This window comes from Pecten maximus, chromosome 2 (assembly GCF_902652985.1).
Source record: "Pecten maximus chromosome 2, xPecMax1.1, whole genome shotgun sequence".
NCBI lineage: Eukaryota > Metazoa > Mollusca > Bivalvia > Pectinida > Pectinidae > Pecten > Pecten maximus.
In genome coordinates, this window is record NC_047016.1 from 31,370,541 (window position 1) to 31,387,973 (window position 17,433).

Sequence of the window (17,433 nt, forward strand, 5' to 3'; positions counted from 1 at the left end):
AACCATTACCACAACCATCAAATTATAGGGCGTGGCTTATTATCCCTCGTCAAAATTCATCATAGCTGCCGGTCGTCCTGTGCCGGAAATTAGATGTCTTTTGCTTGATCATGAATTATTCCATAGATGATAAACTTCTATAATCCTTCATGTCTGTAATATAAAGATTCATTCCGGAAATATATTAAATTAACCTTGTTTCTTTTAAATTTCTCTCATTGTTAAGATTAATTATTTACCACGGATCTGGTCAAATGAATCTTAAGAGGCGGTTTATTGCAAGCAGAAGGGGATTACTACGCTGGTGTCATGACCGAAGCGGCTGGTCTCCGTCATTAAATTGCTAGCCGGAACCCCCATCAAAAGGATGGGCGATATCTGCCTATCCGCGGCTTGATGATCATCATATATATATACCTATAGTTGTAGACGATTGCTTCATATTACTGCGCAGGACCATTGGCGAGAGACGGTCTTCACATCTGAATTTTGAGCGACTACGCATTGTCACTGAAGCGGACCTATTCGTTAGTACCTCGTGTGTGTTCCCTTTACGTTATAGTGCGTAGATACAGTGGAATTTAACCCGTGTCGCTTTCATGTTTTGATAACAAACTTGTACGCAGATAATATTTAAGTCTAATTTAAGAGTTTAATTTCGGTCGATAACTTATACACGGAGGTGTATTATCCTTTGAAGGACAGGGATTTGACAATATACCTCTGTTCAGGTCCATCAAAAACAACTGATCTGGATTGGAAATTTTAAAGTATATCTGACAGGTGTAACTAAATATCATTGTTTGCCCAGGGTTTGGCAAACAAATCTTACGTTTAAAGTAGTTGTAGCAGTACAAGTTCCGGATTATATACCTGGATAAAACTCTTACAACAAAATGGCTTACGAGTACAGACATGGTGAACAGATAGTTTTTCTCGTGTTAGTATTCACGTGTTTTGCGGCGGCAGGTAATGGAAAATTTCTGGAAAGATTTTGTAAAATTAGCTGCAATCGTGGAAGAGGGGGGAATTTGTGCGGATGCAATGGCTTCCACTTTGCTGGAAAGAGAACATCATATTCAGACATTTCAGAAAATCCATCATCAAATTCCCAGAAGAATTATTTAAATAATGACTTTAGCGATATTGAAAACAATGATGCTTTTGATGCGGAAAACCTCGAAGACATGCTGTACAAACAGAAACAGATTTTACAAGAATCAGACCAACTTCCGGTGGAACCTAAACGTCTGGAGAATGTTCGAGTTTTCATTCGCTGGCTTCTTCATAATTTAAACGAAGCGAGGTAAGAACATCTTTAAATAAGTATATATACAAATAATATCGATTGTCAATTGAAAGTAACTTTGTGCTATCAATTTAACATGTTCACTTAAAATGAACTCCGTCTTTTTAGCATGGTCCATTAATGACAAGTAGACATTTTATTTCCAACGTGAATTTAAACGATATTAATGTGAAAAGAAGTCAGTATTGCTATTTCTTTCACGCTTGAGAAATGTGAACGATGAATCTTGTGATGATTTTCATTTCAAACGCGTGTTAATTTAAGTAGAGCTACCTAACTGGTAATACTATTTCAATATACACTTCGATCAGGATTTGTTTTTACAATTACCATTTTTTCTGTAATATGAACATAAATCAAATTTGATGTGTGTATGCAGTTAAGTTAATGAGAGTATTGATAGTGTCTCTGTATAGTAGTTATCTATTGATACAAATCCATATGTTTACTAACTAGTAGAGTGCTAACCGACAATACCGCCGAGACATGTATGTGAATGATTGACATGTCCCATGCAATGGGGACATAACATAATAACAACGATATCCCTATGTTTGAGTAGAAACCACGTTAGCAAGAGTAACACTATCTACTGTATTAGAACGTGGTAATTTCATTTCGAAAATGTAATGAATAAGTTTTGAATCTGTTTTTCAAATTATATCAAAACATGCGAGAAAAAGTGTATAAATCAATTGTGTGGCATTTATTTATATACCAGTAGGGTTCGTGAAAATCAAGTTAATTTTCCTTTATCGTCACATGATTATGCATTTACTTTTCATTTCATACTAGTCATCACTAGTCCAATTAATAATGTAGGGTATAATGTAATGAAATTAATTAATTGTCTAAGTATCATACAAAAGACATATAAGATATAAACATATACAGTGTTATAAGTCTTCATTACGCAGCGTTAGATACAGTAGAGTCAAATCTTCGTCCTTCTAGGTCTCATCTGTAATACTAGGGTTTAAAGGAGTCTAAACCCGATTACGTTACTCTTGGTTTATATTGATTATCTGGTAATTAAGTACGGTATTAATTAACTTATCTGTATTTAATGTCACGTTTTTGAAGCAAGAAAACTCCGTTGGAATTGCTGGATGGTATTCTATCTTACTTGACTTTTTTCCCCAGCATTTGCCGTTACCGTGCATTCTGAGTTTAATTCTGTTTGAATTGTCCGATTTCAAATTTTCATGCTAATTCACTTCACTTTGTATCTTATAACATATCCTTAACCCATTTCTCATTTCCCTTTTGATAAGTTTGATACCTGGTATCAGTGATATAAAGAAAAAAATAGCTGTATGATGCAGTTTCATGTTACGGCATAACACTATTCATTACTATTTAAAGGTGCTAGTATTCCGTATGTTATTTGTACAATTCTTTTAGACTTCCTCCAGACTGTAGTGTTGAACATTCAAGTATACCTATATATGAGTTGTTGATATATGTAGTTCTCACCTGTATCTATCCCATGACAATATCCCAGTAATTATATTATATACAGTATATGTACCTGATCGGACACTCAGAAGTGATCCTCACCCATCCATTCTGAAGAGTGCTGGTTCCATAGAAGTGCAACACCGCCAGCGCACTGTTGGAATAGAGATTTAATCAGTCGAAAACACTAGCTAATTCCAATATATGTTTTTTATTGTCATTGTTAATGTCGCATATTTATATAAATATAAAATCAAAGTCAACTTTTAAGCTGGTGTATTACCAATCATATACGAAAACTTACCTTTATGTCTAGGTATTACAATGTACCTGGTTAGTCAAACAGTTAACTAAATGGCATGTCTATATAGAGAACAATTACCTATATCATATCATGACTGAGACATTCTATATTAGGACTTACCTGGCTGGTTATAAAGGGACCTACGGTTGTCGCTAAGGAAACTTTGGTTTGTAATGCAATCGTCTACAGTTCATCCTTCTGCTTTGATAGATTCCACCGTATCAGTTGCCGTATTCGGTTTATATATAGTATGATAGAGCGAGAGAAACTGACATCAAAAAGAACACAGGAATGAACGTAAAACGGGATATAGACATACGTATATTTGACGTATGTAGTGTACTACTGAAAAGCTTAATAAAATACCTATAAAATCAGCATACAGTTCCATAGAAACGGACTGAATTACCTGCCGTAACTTTTCAACACTCCGCTAGACTTCGCTTCAAAAATATCAATGGTACTGATGCAAGTTATTCAGTCTAAAAAGAAATGGCAATGCAGACGGCCAATAACTAACGAGAACTGATGAGTACCGAAAGTAAAACGAAATATGAAGTAAACCATATAAATGGCATGATGTGAATGAGGTGCTCCGAAAGTGAAACAGTGTATTACATCAATTCTCATAACAAAACTAATCGGCAATACAATGACAGAGACAGGTAACTTTGAGATCAATATTTATTTAAGAGGCAGTTATACATACCAGTATATCACTATCTATATTGTTTGGTTAAACTAAGTTCCACAAATATAAAATCATATAACAAACATCAAACGTTCTAAAATGCTACCAGTGATATCAAACAATAAAAGAAGCACATATGATAAAATAACACTGGTACGGTAAAATAAGTGTGGATATATAGAGGTTACACAACGAGTGGTTGTTGGATATGGAATGTATTTCACACAAGTTATTTTTTAAAAGTTACAAAAGACACGAGCTTTAGCGAGTGTTTTTTGCAACTTTTGAAAAATAACTTACGAGTGTGAAATAAATTCCATATCCAACAATTTCGAGTCGTGTGGCCTGTTTCTACCACAATAATATCGGCTTGAATCAAAGGGAAACGTGGTCAAGTATAATTTTGCGTATGCAAATAAAGTGTACCGGTGACGTCCGGGACCCGGTGATGTGACGTCATTAGATTATTGATGACGTCAATAACAATTGCAGCTTGGGTCAAAGTTCACCGTGTTAGCCAATCAAAATGCGTACAGAGTTTATACCACGTGTGGTATAAACAGATTGTTAATCAACAGCTGTAATGATTAACTGATGGTCTGAGAGTTGAATAACACAGGGTATTGTGGTAGAAATATTTCTTAAATAATGAATATGTTGACAATATAAGCCTTCCTTGCAAGTTTGCTACGGAAATATACAAAAGAAAAGGATAATGAAAACTTAAACTAGAGTTTTCAACGATTAACCAAATACAACCGACAACATTCAATAATGTCAACCAAAGATACTGAAAATTCTGAGTGATACCAAAAGATATTTTATAATGCTGATTTGGTCGTAATCTTCACAAATGACCTTTTATGAGATAATGCTTTGAGTGGGCCGACAACAAATGTAAAGGTAATGATCAACTCTTTTTAGGGATTGATACCTGTAATGTACACATCACTTTTGGGCTGAAGGTGCATTAAGCAGTAGCCAGTGGAGTTAATATTCGGCCTTATCTGTCCCTCGGCTTTCAATAACCGTTTTATCACCTCGCTACTCAGGTCCTAGGCCGATTTATTTGAACGAATGGCGCTCTGTTAGCTGATGGATTATCATGTCGACGAGTACAATGGAATCCAACATCAGTTTTTCATTCGCACCATTAAGATGTCTTTTCTTGTAATACAAATGTGTCTTTTAACAACCTTATCTTCATTAAATCATGCATTCATATAAGTATTAAGCTATTCCAGGTCTTTATTAACACAATCAAGTAAGAATGGATCATTTGTGTATATATTATGTGAGTATGGATGAGGTGAAAGTGAAGTAAATGATTAATAATGTAAAGTATGAGATGTGATGTGAGTATGGATAACACGAATAATGTAGGCATGGATTATATAAGTACGGATAATGTAAGTATGGGTTATATAAGTACGGATAATGTAAACATGGATTATATAAGTACGGATAATGTAAACATGGATTATATAAGTACGGATAATGTAAACATGGATTATATAAGTACGGATAATGTAAGCATGGATTATATAAGTACGGATAATGTAAGCAAGGGTTACATAAGTATGGATAATGTAAGCATGGATTATATAAGTATGGATAATGTAAGCATGGATTATATAAGTACGGATAATGTAAGCATGGAGTATATAAGTACGGATAATGTAAGCATGGAGTATATAAGTACGGATAATGTAAGCATGGAGTATATAAGTACGGATAATGTAAGCATGGAGTATATAAGTACGGATAATGTAAACATGGATTATATAAGTACGGATAATGTAAGCATGGAGTATATAAGTACGGATACTGTAAGCATGGAGTATATAAGTATGGATAATGTAAGCATGGAGTATATAAGTATGGATAATGTAAGCCTGGGTTATATAAATACAGAAACTGTAAGCATGGATTATATAAGTACGGATAATGTAAGCATGGAGTATATAAGTACGGATTATGTAAGCAAGGTTTATATAAGTTGGGATAATGTAAGCATGGATTATAGTAGTACGGATAATGAAAACATGGATAACATAAGTACGGATAATGTAAGCATGGAGTATATAAGTATGGATAATGTAAGCATGGAGTATATAAGTACGGATAATGTAAGCATGGAGTATATAAGTACGGATACTGTAAGCATGGAGTATATAAGTATGGATAATGTAAGCCTGGGTTATATTAGTACGGATTATGTAAGCAAGGTTTATATAAGTTGGGATAATGTAAGCATGGATTATAGTAGTACGGATAATGAAAACATGGATAACATAAGTACGGATAATGTAAGCATGGAATTTATAAGTTTAGATAATTTAAGCATGGATTGCATAAGTGAGTATAATGTAAGCATGGATTACATAAGTATGGATAATGAAAACATGGATTACATAAGTATGGATTATGTAAGCATTGGTTATATAAGTACGGATAATGTAGACATTTATAATGTGAGTTTATAAGTAGGGATATTGTGATAACAAATAATGTGATTACGGATCTTGTGAGTACAGATAATTTAAATATGAGTAGGATAATGTAAATGTGTCTAATGGGAGTATGGATAATGTAAGCATAGGTTACGTCAGTCTAGATCATGCAACAAGACAATATAAGTACATTTAGTGTTAAGACACGGGATATACAACAATAGATAATACGGCAGAGCATTGGTCGTTTTGGATGAACCCTCAAATTATTTTGTGCATGCTTACGGCAATTTCATTATACTCCTAGAAGTGTTTTGTTTAAAATAACCTCATTATTAACCGCAATGATTTGCAAAGGACGGAAATGATAGAAGTAAAGTTTTCTATTACCCTAGTATATTATCATAAATATCAACATAATCTTACACTAATGGCTATGTTATATGGAATCTATTGAACTCGTCTAAAGTCTCGTGGCATATCAAATTATTGTACTCGTTTAATATATCCATATGACATAGCCACTCATGCAAGATCTTGATATATTAAAACGAATCAATTTCCAGTCGGAGTTATAACATAAACATGAACAGAGGATAAAATTATCGTATGTTATTCATAGAAGTTGTCTTAATTTGTACCTGCATGTATTTTGACGTATTCCGATTGATACGAGTTCCTAAAATGAAATTCCTAACAGACAATTTATTATACCAATCAAAGGTAATACCGACAGTGATATCGTTTTTGCCGCTTCAGGTATTTCGTACCTGAACTGAATTACGTCTGTCAGAAATCAAATATCTACATGAAATTGTAATTGGACACCGACTTCTGTTCCATAACATGAACGTACGTAATTGATTGAACATGTATTAGGTCAGGATTACTTAAAGTTCGGCGTGTGGCTGTTGCTAAATTCATGGTTTAAAGTGTTTATCGACTTATGTGTCTTCCGTGAAGTCATTTTTTATGAATTACAACTCTGACTCTCTACAAGATTCCTTTATCGGTAACTGACAGCTTGGTCGCCATCCAAAGGTTTTATTGTCGTACAAATAATCGCGATGGATTTGAGTTCGCGATTGACTCTCTTCGCGTATTAACGCGAAAATGAATATAAAAATAATAAAATTTGAAAAGTGTCAATTTTACAAATGAAATAATATGTAACGCAATCGACACCATCTGTGTTCTATTATCCCATATTTATTAAATGATATAAACTTACACAATTGCATAATACAACTTACTCCCAAGGGAAGAATTTTCTTATTCTTACATTCATCTTTAATTGCTTCGATTGTTTGATTGAATTAAATGTAAAGCTGGATTTGAAAAACAAATGATAACGATAAATTATATATTTAATATAAATCCACGCAACGGAAAAAATATGTAATAATTGATATTATAGTCAACATTATACAGTATTTAAACGTTAGATACCACCGTAACTGTCAAACAGTCAAGTTATGAAGCTGAGCAACATGTGTTGGTGTTGTATGCATAAAAGATGACAAAGCATCTATGTCGGAATGGATGAAACGTTGAATAATCTTTTTCTTAACAATTTGATGTATCCTCAAGTGATGATTAATGAAAAACAATGCGAAGTTGGTTATATCTTACATTGCAAGTCATTTAAGAAAAACTGTCGATATTCATCAATATGAAATAAAGTGGGTGAGAAGGTATGTCTAACAATAAATACCTACATTGTATTTATAAATGCAAATTGGCATAACATAGAGATGTTTTCAGCGGTACACATTCCGTTTTCATACTTTGTCGAAAAATAGTCTTTGACAAAACTAGTTAATGAAAACATAGCCGACACGGATAATCAGTTTTATGATGATGCTTTCCTGTTTCAAATTAATGAAGCTTAATATTTATAGTCAAAATTTGATTCCTGCTTGCTTTTGGTAGTTTTCAGTTTGTGTTGTACCCATTTCAAAACGAGAGTAAATAATTTTGAATAGACATGAAACAGAAAGCCCGGATGTAATTTTCCTTGAGTCACAAATACACTCCCCACAATGACTGGCCTCCGCCATCATTATGTCTCTTTAAACATCAAATGAAGGACATGTACGTACATTGTATACCAACGCTGTACCTAGCTAAAAATAACAGTTCAATCAACAAATGTAATAAATTACTAACGGTAGAGTTCAGACCGGAACTGACGTTCCCAAGGGAGGTTATCCTGTCATTACATTTGTATTAATGTGTTGACATAGGATTTAAACTGTCGTTTTTACCAATCCTAAATCTTTTATGAACATATATAATGTCTAATTGGATTGGATTTTTCTCGTTATGGATGTATGGGTTGATATATGGACTCACCAGACCCTGTTATAGATAATGGATACACTATATTTCATCCCATAGTTGATTTCACAACTAAAAACCTACGGTCTTCGTGCTCAGTAAAATATGTATAATCTCATATCCCAATCCTATAATTGTGTACTGTTAATTACATTTCGCTAATACTTTATTTAGCGAACTTACCCATTCAAATATATTCGCGAATTCATGAGCTCGCGAACGCTGATCAAGATTTGTTTAACTCGTAAATGGTGACAGTCATGGACTCTGCAAGATTTCTATACCGATAGCTTGGTCGCCATCCAAAGGTTGTATTTTCGTTCAAATAATTGTGAAGGATTTGAATTCGCGATTGACTCTCCCCACGTATTAACGCGAAAATAAATCTCACATGAATTATACGTGATTTACAGTATTTCATAAGAATAACAAAATTTGAAAAGTGTCAATTTTACACATCAAATAATGAAATACTGTGCAACAAAAGCGACATCATCTGTATTCTATACAAGGTTAGGAAGGAATATGAGTAAAAGTAAACATTACGTGCACACACTATGCTTTTTACGAGTGACCCGCTGTGACATACTGTACGACATACAATATGCAAGGAAAGAGTACCTAATCGGCCCAGTATCTAAAGCGGATAACTTTTCATTAAAATGTAATTAATCTGTCATTGTTAAACAATTATTGCTTTTGAGTGATATGGTCTTAGGTTCCATAGCCAACAATTATAGCAGATACGTTTCCAGTTCAATAACACCAATATGTCAAACGCAGAAATTACCTGCAATATTTTTTGTTTACGTTGTTTGTATAATTGATGTCTGCAGGGACTTTAAGGCATAAGGGAATAAAACCCCAGCCATATAATTAATAAGACTCATACAAATTACATAGACTTATATTGAATATTGTGACGCTTTCCAAATCTTGTTCCTTTGGAATGTTAGATATTGAAATAGTCTGGTCTTGGTATTTGAAATAAGCCTTTTAAAAAATAATTCACGTTCCTCTCTTGACTTTATCTCTTATTGATATATTTGCTTCATAATTTTTATTGATTGAAGAAAATGAGTTTTGTTATCTTAATTGTCACAATCACCTTAGTTATATGTTTGCGCCACCAGTATTTATAATCTGACTCTTAAGTATTCCAACAACCTTTTATAATTAAAAAACAAGGAACATATAATAAACAAAAACATTTCTTCTTGACTTTTAATTATATTTCTCATGAAAACGATAGTTAAACACAAAATTGTTGGCCAAATGAGATTTGTGAGTCTGATTAATGGAAGCTTACAGAAATGTTCGAGGTTAACTGTTGGTAGAGTTAGCTTTTTGCGCAGTCAGATTACAGACAAAATGAGGATATATGCGGTTTTCGAGCAATCCTGAAAAAATGTAATTAACACCGCTGAGTAAGCAATGATTGGCGTTAGCGGTTAACCTCTCGCACTGGCTTCTTATGTAACGTGAAACAACGACCTTATCCGGCTTTTGGTTGTTTCCGTATGTACGTGAAACAACGACCTAACCGGCTTTTGATTGTTTCCGTATGCTCCATCCGATTGAATCTCATCCCAACCCCTACAAAGCTCTCCCAACACCTCTCAACCCGTCCTCTTTCTCAGGAGCTCCTTTACATATTACTCATATCTGCTGGATTTTAATATATTTGCCTGTTAATGCCATCTGCCGACTCGCGTTATCCTCTCTATTCTAATGCTACCCGATATCTATTGTTTTCTGTACCCGTAATACGGTTACTGTGTCTGTCAGTAACCTCATTCATATTTAAACAAACCATAAAGAAAAATCTAAATATGGCCGTACGCGATGAGCGCTTTGGGAAAAGTGCTGAATATGGATATGTCGTACTCACTAACTCCTCAGCGCAAGATGTCCACATGGTTTGGTAATCAATTCTACTATTGTTTAGTCAATCATTAAGGTATATTTTCACATTTTGATTTGTAGCAATATTGCTCAGGTATCCAAGAAAATGCACATGTATATATATATTTAGTCAAACAATTAGCACTGAACTGCCGACAGTTTGTTGTACTATGTCCTCAGAGTGAATGATTAAAGCACCATGGAACTTGTCCATCAAGTACAATGAAATGAAATTTCCACAGAACGCATTATCATAACGAAATATAGAAAGTACCACAAAACAGTAGATTTTCACCAAAAGTTTTGCAGCGTAAAATCAAAACGGATCTGTTTGCATTTTCAAATACCACTGAATGTTAGTAAAGAACCGCCAAACATTTTGTATGAGTAAAATATATCTATGAATGTATTTATTATAAGTGTTAGTAAAATATCAACGAATGAATTTATTTGTATTAGTAAAATGTCAACAAATGTTTTCATTATTTGTTCAAGTAAAATATCAACGAATGTATTTATCATTTGTATATGTAAAATATCAACGATTGTACATGTATTCATTAATAGTATTAGTATAGTATAATTAATACCAATATAGAATATATTAGTACATAAACAACCGCAGAATGTTTTTGCAATATAAATGTATCACGGACACCGCATGCCTTGATTTAACTTAAATGAATCCGGTATATAGGCAAAATGTCTTGAGGTAAATTTGACCTGAAAAAAATGACTTCATTAGACCTGAATTAGACCTGAACGTGACTTGAATTTGACCTTCACTTTTTTCAGGTCAAATTCAGAATTTACTATTCTGCTCTTTTCATGTCAACTCGACCTGAAAATGTTCAGATGACCTGAATTTTACCTAAATCTGACTTGAAGACATTTTGCCTATGTGTGCTATAACATATGTCGTCTCTCAGGTTGAAGTTTAACTCTAAAGAACCATTCAAATATCTTGTTCAGAAACGTCAATCGAATCGGGACTTTAGAGATTTTTTTAATCAACAACATGTACATTATTTTCTATTTTCTATTTTCTATTCGGGTTGTCCTTCATCTTAACTTCATGATAATTTTCTTACTGAATCCAAGAATCAATTTAAATCCGAGAATTAATCTTATTTCATTATACCTTGTGAATACCAATCCCAGATCCTGATCCTGATAAGTGTACCTTGTCGATAGACTGACGTATGGTAGCTGACCCAGTTGCCCTGCTGTTCTAATTAATGGGTGACCTTCCTCAAATTAGATCTAGAAAAATGAGAAGATTACCCGTTGCGTTCCATTTTTATTTAGGAAGAGACTTAAATATTGTGACAAACAGAGATACTAGTCATTATAGCATCAATCAATTAGTGGCCACAAGAGGTTTGTAACAAATAGAAACCAATCATGTACATAGTATAACCTCTAACTAAAGATTCGTTAAATATCTGAACATTTGAAATGAAATATATAAAAAAAAGATTTGTTTTATATATTCTTTGAATGACGACTTAACGGATTTATAACTCCTTTCACTTAGTTGATCATGAAATGAAACCTTGACCACGAAAGCGAGTTATTTGTGTCGACAGAAGACAGACATTTTGGGGGATGGGGATTAGGAAGCCGAGGAGTCATGTTTACAGTGACAGATAGCTAATAAAGTATACCCTTCTTGTCATCTCGCTAGATTTCCCCACTTTTATGTGGTATCAATTTTCATTAACAAGTGAAGGTATAAAGTGTGATATTTGATATTAAAGAGCTAAATACAAAATAAATAATGATATTCTTATTCTTACCAACTGTTCATGACCATGTTCTTCGTTGGTGACGTATTGGAGAACAAAAGGCTGGTTTAAAATGTATATTTTATTCATTTTACAACAATTGCGAAACAAGTCATATCAACTTATATCAATCAAGTTTATTGGTCCGTATAGAAGCGGGCGAAGGGTCTTAGTGTGAGAAAAACCCTGAGTTCCCAGGAAAAACCAACATGATCGGGAAGGTGACACTATACCGTTTCACGTCCGATCGAGGAATCGAACCCCGGCCGCATAGGTTAAAGGAAGTGCGTTACCACTGCCCCATCCGACCACCCTGGCTATTTTACGGCAAAACATCATAATGTAAAGCATCAAACAAGGATACGGTAAGACTGAATAAACATACGATTATCATACCATTGAATTAAAACTTCAATTATACATATATATATCGCTTTTAAGTTGATATAAAACGTCTGATGACGACGGCTCTGTGAGGCCCCTGGGCGTCAGTTATCATAAAATAGAAAAGAGATTAAAGTATAGCACCTTCGAGTGTTACATTGCTACAAGGATGAATCATATTGCCAGTCGGTCATCGCTCCCTTTGCTCTGCGATAGTCTAAGATCAGGGCTTGGCAAATTTTGAAGTTGTCACTTGTGGCCATAGGATCAAGGAAAGGTTGGTGTGCAATCGGAACCAATCAAAACAGCATTTCTCTCCTCACTTGTTGGAGAGCTCGGCAAGGTGTTCCGATTGAATTGAAACATGGAAGTAATCAAACGTCATGCTTTTGGATGCAATTTTCGGAGGCCATGTCTATATACTTGTTACAGCGAAGTTTGGACAAAACAAATTAGTAATACTGACGATGTCTGGGGCAGATTCCAATGAAGGATTTTGGCAACACAAAGCAGAAATACTACCTGCCAGATAAACTGTCAGCTAATACCGATATCAATTTGTATTATGTCACACATTCGTGTTTAACCTTTCCATTTGCAGAAATGATTATTGATATATTAAATCGTACAGTCTCGCCGACAATGAGTTTTATATCAAAGAAATGAGCAAAACCTAGTGTAAGGTCGTGGGCGTGTAGTTAATAAAATTACCAAAACAATGGATTCATATTGAAGTATGCTACTATAAAATGTTGACTGCTCAAGATTAGACATGACATTTGCAGGATAAAATAAGTTATTGTCGGTCGACAGACACTTTCGTTTGAAGTGTAATGCCATATGAACCACCGAGAGATGTTCATATTTTTATCAATTAAAGAGATAACGAAACATGGAGTCCAACATGTATGCATATTTCATTATATTACGGTGTTGTGGACTCCCGAGCCGGCTTTGACACAATATCGAGACCCTATATACTGCTAATTCTAAGTCAAAAGTAGTATAGCAATATTGGAATAAATTAGCGCATTGAAGCAGAATGGTTGATCAAAAAGGAAATGTGTACAGAACGATGATACGGATAAAATAGCCAGGAGTTCCATACAATGACCACAATAAAAAACACAAAAGAAAGTCTCATGATTAAATAATAATGTATTTGCTAATTTCCCTTATGACAAAGGTAAGATATATGAATCATAGTTAAGCACTCATACAGAATAATGTCAGATAATTAAATATTTATCAAAACAACATAAGTGTCCATGCATAAAAAGTCTTTGAAGCATGACTAAAAGATTATAGCGACAAAACTTCAACATATTTACCCGAAACAAACCAACCTCAATTCAACAAAAGAAAAAGACATGAGATGTATGCAATTTTCTTTAGATATACCATGTATACATAGGTATATCATTAACAGTAACAATTGGTATTGCACTGGTTACGGTTACCTTCATACTCCTTCATGGAGAAATTTGATGTTCCTTAGCGCTCATTGATTAATTATGAATGATAAAAAACATTGTCTGCTCTAAGGTTAGTAAAGGAGATACGCTAGTGGGCGGGGCAGATTGGCAATATATTTTATGTTTTTGTTTACGTGGTAAATTACTCCTACGCAAAGTCTATTGTAAAAGCAACATATGGCAATGTTCGTGACCTGAATTTGATATGCAATTCATTTAATCTATCCAGCCGTTCACAAACTCTCAACACATTGCCATATCTTTGGGTACGTAGGAGTACTTTGATCCATGTTTTCAATACTCGATAAAATTTCGATAATCAACAAGAAAGGTCAACCCCTGTAGGAAATCAACAGTGACGTCACTTGGATTCTAAAAAAGAACAAACATTAGAAGGAACGGGCATTCGGAGTTTGAATTAAAAACTACTAGATATCTAATTGTGTATATGTATTAAAAGGTTAAATTGTCAATTTTGCTCCTAATTTGAGTAATAAATCATTACACTGTTATCATTCTTGTATAAAAAAACACTTATCATTTCAATATAGAATTATACTGGTATTCAGTTCAGTTCTATTCAGATAAATTTAGCTAAAAGCTTAAAAGTGTAAAGTTTTGTTTTCTGTAGTTTTCGATATTAATGTAACTATCATTAGAGAACGTTCATTTTCGTATGTCAAAAAGGAGTATACCTTTTTTTTACTTTAGCATTTTAGTTTAATACCTTTTCCTTTTTACTTTGTTTTTGTTTGTTTTTTTTGGGGGGGGGGGGGGGTTATTTTTAGTTTTCTGTTGTTGTTGTTTTTGTTTGTTTTTTTTTTGTGAATAATTTAGTAAAACTGACAGCATTGATCCTCAATCGCTGTCACAAAAATAAAACATGCTAAAATGAAGAAATTTGACTAACATGAGGAACTGGCAAGGTTTCCTTCTCTGATCTATTTCGTTTATACAACAAGAAAATGGCTAGTGATTGGTGCTTTATTTGACAAGGAAATTGACAAAATAAAACCTAGTTTATGTCGTTTGTTCGCTTATTGAGGGAAAAGTTTCATTATTGTACTGACGTATTTTGTCTTTAATTTCAGGTCTGCTAACAGAGAGAACTACTCGTACCGTGAGGGAAATGTCCTGACGAATGGCAGACAGGCTTAAGCGGAAGTAGATAACCACGTGATCAAGTTCCCATGGTTACCGCTATTTCCGGAACAGCAAAAGTAATGACATAAGGAAAGATATATCATCGCTGTGGTGAACCTTATACACTAGCATTTACACTCCTGTCTGCATGTTAGTACTAATGGATAAAATTATTTTACTTAACATCCAGGAAACCATACGGAATGTGAATTTTGCCTGAATTGTGTGTTGTTAATAATAAACAGCAACAATATTTTTGATTGCGACCAAGTGCTTATAAAAGCTGCGAATGTGATAAGGATAAAGAACGGGGACATTTGTGTAGGGAAGATAAGCAACGTTATTGTATTTAGTATTATCAAAGATCTCTAACTAGGATCCGAGAGACTTCCCTCTCCATCATGGTGTCATAAAATGCATAATACAAATATGCCATCCATTTTACTGAGGGTAGTGTGCCCTGTTCTAATTGTATAAGCGGTCTACTATTGGGCACGGAACGGTTATTTTAGATTCGAGGTGCAATTTTACTCGGTATTTTAAGGCTTTTTCAACAGTCAACCATTTATCATTTCTAAGCATATGTTGTTAAAACGTATAAGAATAGAATAAGAAATCTAGGATGTGATCATTGACTCACCAGGTATGAGGAAAATTCACCAAAAATACGATAATGGGTCGACCATTTTAGCAAGGAAATTTCTAGTAAAAAATCAATACGTTCAAAAAAGTTTGAACATTTTCATGTTATAAAGTGACATTTTATTTGGTAAACAATATAATATTTATAACGAGACGCACGGATAAGGACACAGATAAGGTATGGTTTTAAACAATGGCCATTGTTTACCTTTTGATGGTCATACAAGGAGTCGTTCAAAAGACATCTTTCAATACAAAGCATTACAGGGCGAGCCAGTACAGCGGTGTCCTAGCTCTGTCAAACACTTGTATTTTTTGTATGTGAATAATTGTATTTCTTACATTTGGAAAATCCATCATACATTATTGTATGTTATAGATAAGTCATACAAAATGCATTTAGCATTATCCCAATATTGGATATATATTTCTGATTCTAAATAAAGTTGAATGAAATTCTGTCATGTGTGTTTCTCTTAAAGCAATAAGCTCTCTAACTATGTCATAGATATCAAAGTCTGCACTTTCTGTTGTAGTTAATCACATATTGTCATCCGCACGGTCTTGATGGAGACCGTGAAGGGTAAGTGTTATGGCATAAAACAGCAACTCCTGTTATTAGATCATGCCTGACCCCTGGTATACTGTGCGAATTCAAATCCTTCACGATTATTTGTACTAAAATACTAATATTTACATTTGCTCCCCTTTTTCTAATTGACACAATGCTAAGAGGCAGTTGCCACCATACGCCTATAACACCCAGTGCCTCAGGCTATAACACCCAATGGGTCATGTGACATTAAAAAAGGCAGGATTTTTTTTTTTGTGTTGATCTAGTTTTTTTCAAAGTTGACGAAAATGGTAAGACAATGTAAATATAAATATCGAACAGTGTTTTTATGTTGTTATAGTCGATATGGCAGCAAGATGTGTGGTGGGCAAATGTAGCATGGAAACCCTAACAGGTTCCCATGCCATTTGCCCACCATACATCTTGCTGCCATATCGACTATAACAACATTAAAACCACTGTTCACTGCTTAAGTATTAAAAATTTCATGCAAGTACCACATGTACATTTGGGTGGCGGCTATGCTATCGGTTACCGCTATAGGAGTCTTGCGGAGTCCATGACCCTAATAGCTCATCATCGGCGAATTCAAAGTCATTTCTAGATCAGCGTTCGCGAAATCCTGTACTCGCGAAAACGTCTGAAGAGGTGAGTTCGCGAAATCTAAGTGATTAACAGTTGTTAGCGTCACATAGAAAAATAATTTACGTCACGCATCATGTCTGCCTTTATATCGGTCTGTCTGACGTTTTTATGTAATTATCTAAGCATGCAATAACTGATGCATGGACACCTAATTGTTGACGTTGTAATTGCGCTGTGATACATAACATTAGCCCATCCTTTCTAAACTCAGCACATTCGTGACAATCTGGTTTGTCTCGCTTGTTTTGGACTAAATTATTTTGCAATACAGATGAGACATTTGTTTGGGAATGGTTTTCGATTTCTGAATTCAGGGCCAACAC

General features: G+C 34.2%; 1 protein-coding gene across 1 annotated transcript; it reads left to right on the forward strand.

Moving 5' to 3' along the window:
* The first annotated feature begins 326 nt into the window (after positions 1 to 326).
* Positions 327 to 16,352, forward strand: LOC117321778. The gene is made up of 2 exons (XM_033876329.1): positions 327 to 1,306; positions 15,198 to 16,352. The coding sequence occupies exons 1-2, from the start codon at positions 897 to 899 to the stop codon at positions 15,262 to 15,264; spliced, it is 477 nt and encodes a 158-aa protein (XP_033732220.1). The 5' UTR covers positions 327 to 896; the 3' UTR covers positions 15,265 to 16,352.
* Positions 16,353 to 17,433: the final 1,081 nt, after the last annotated feature.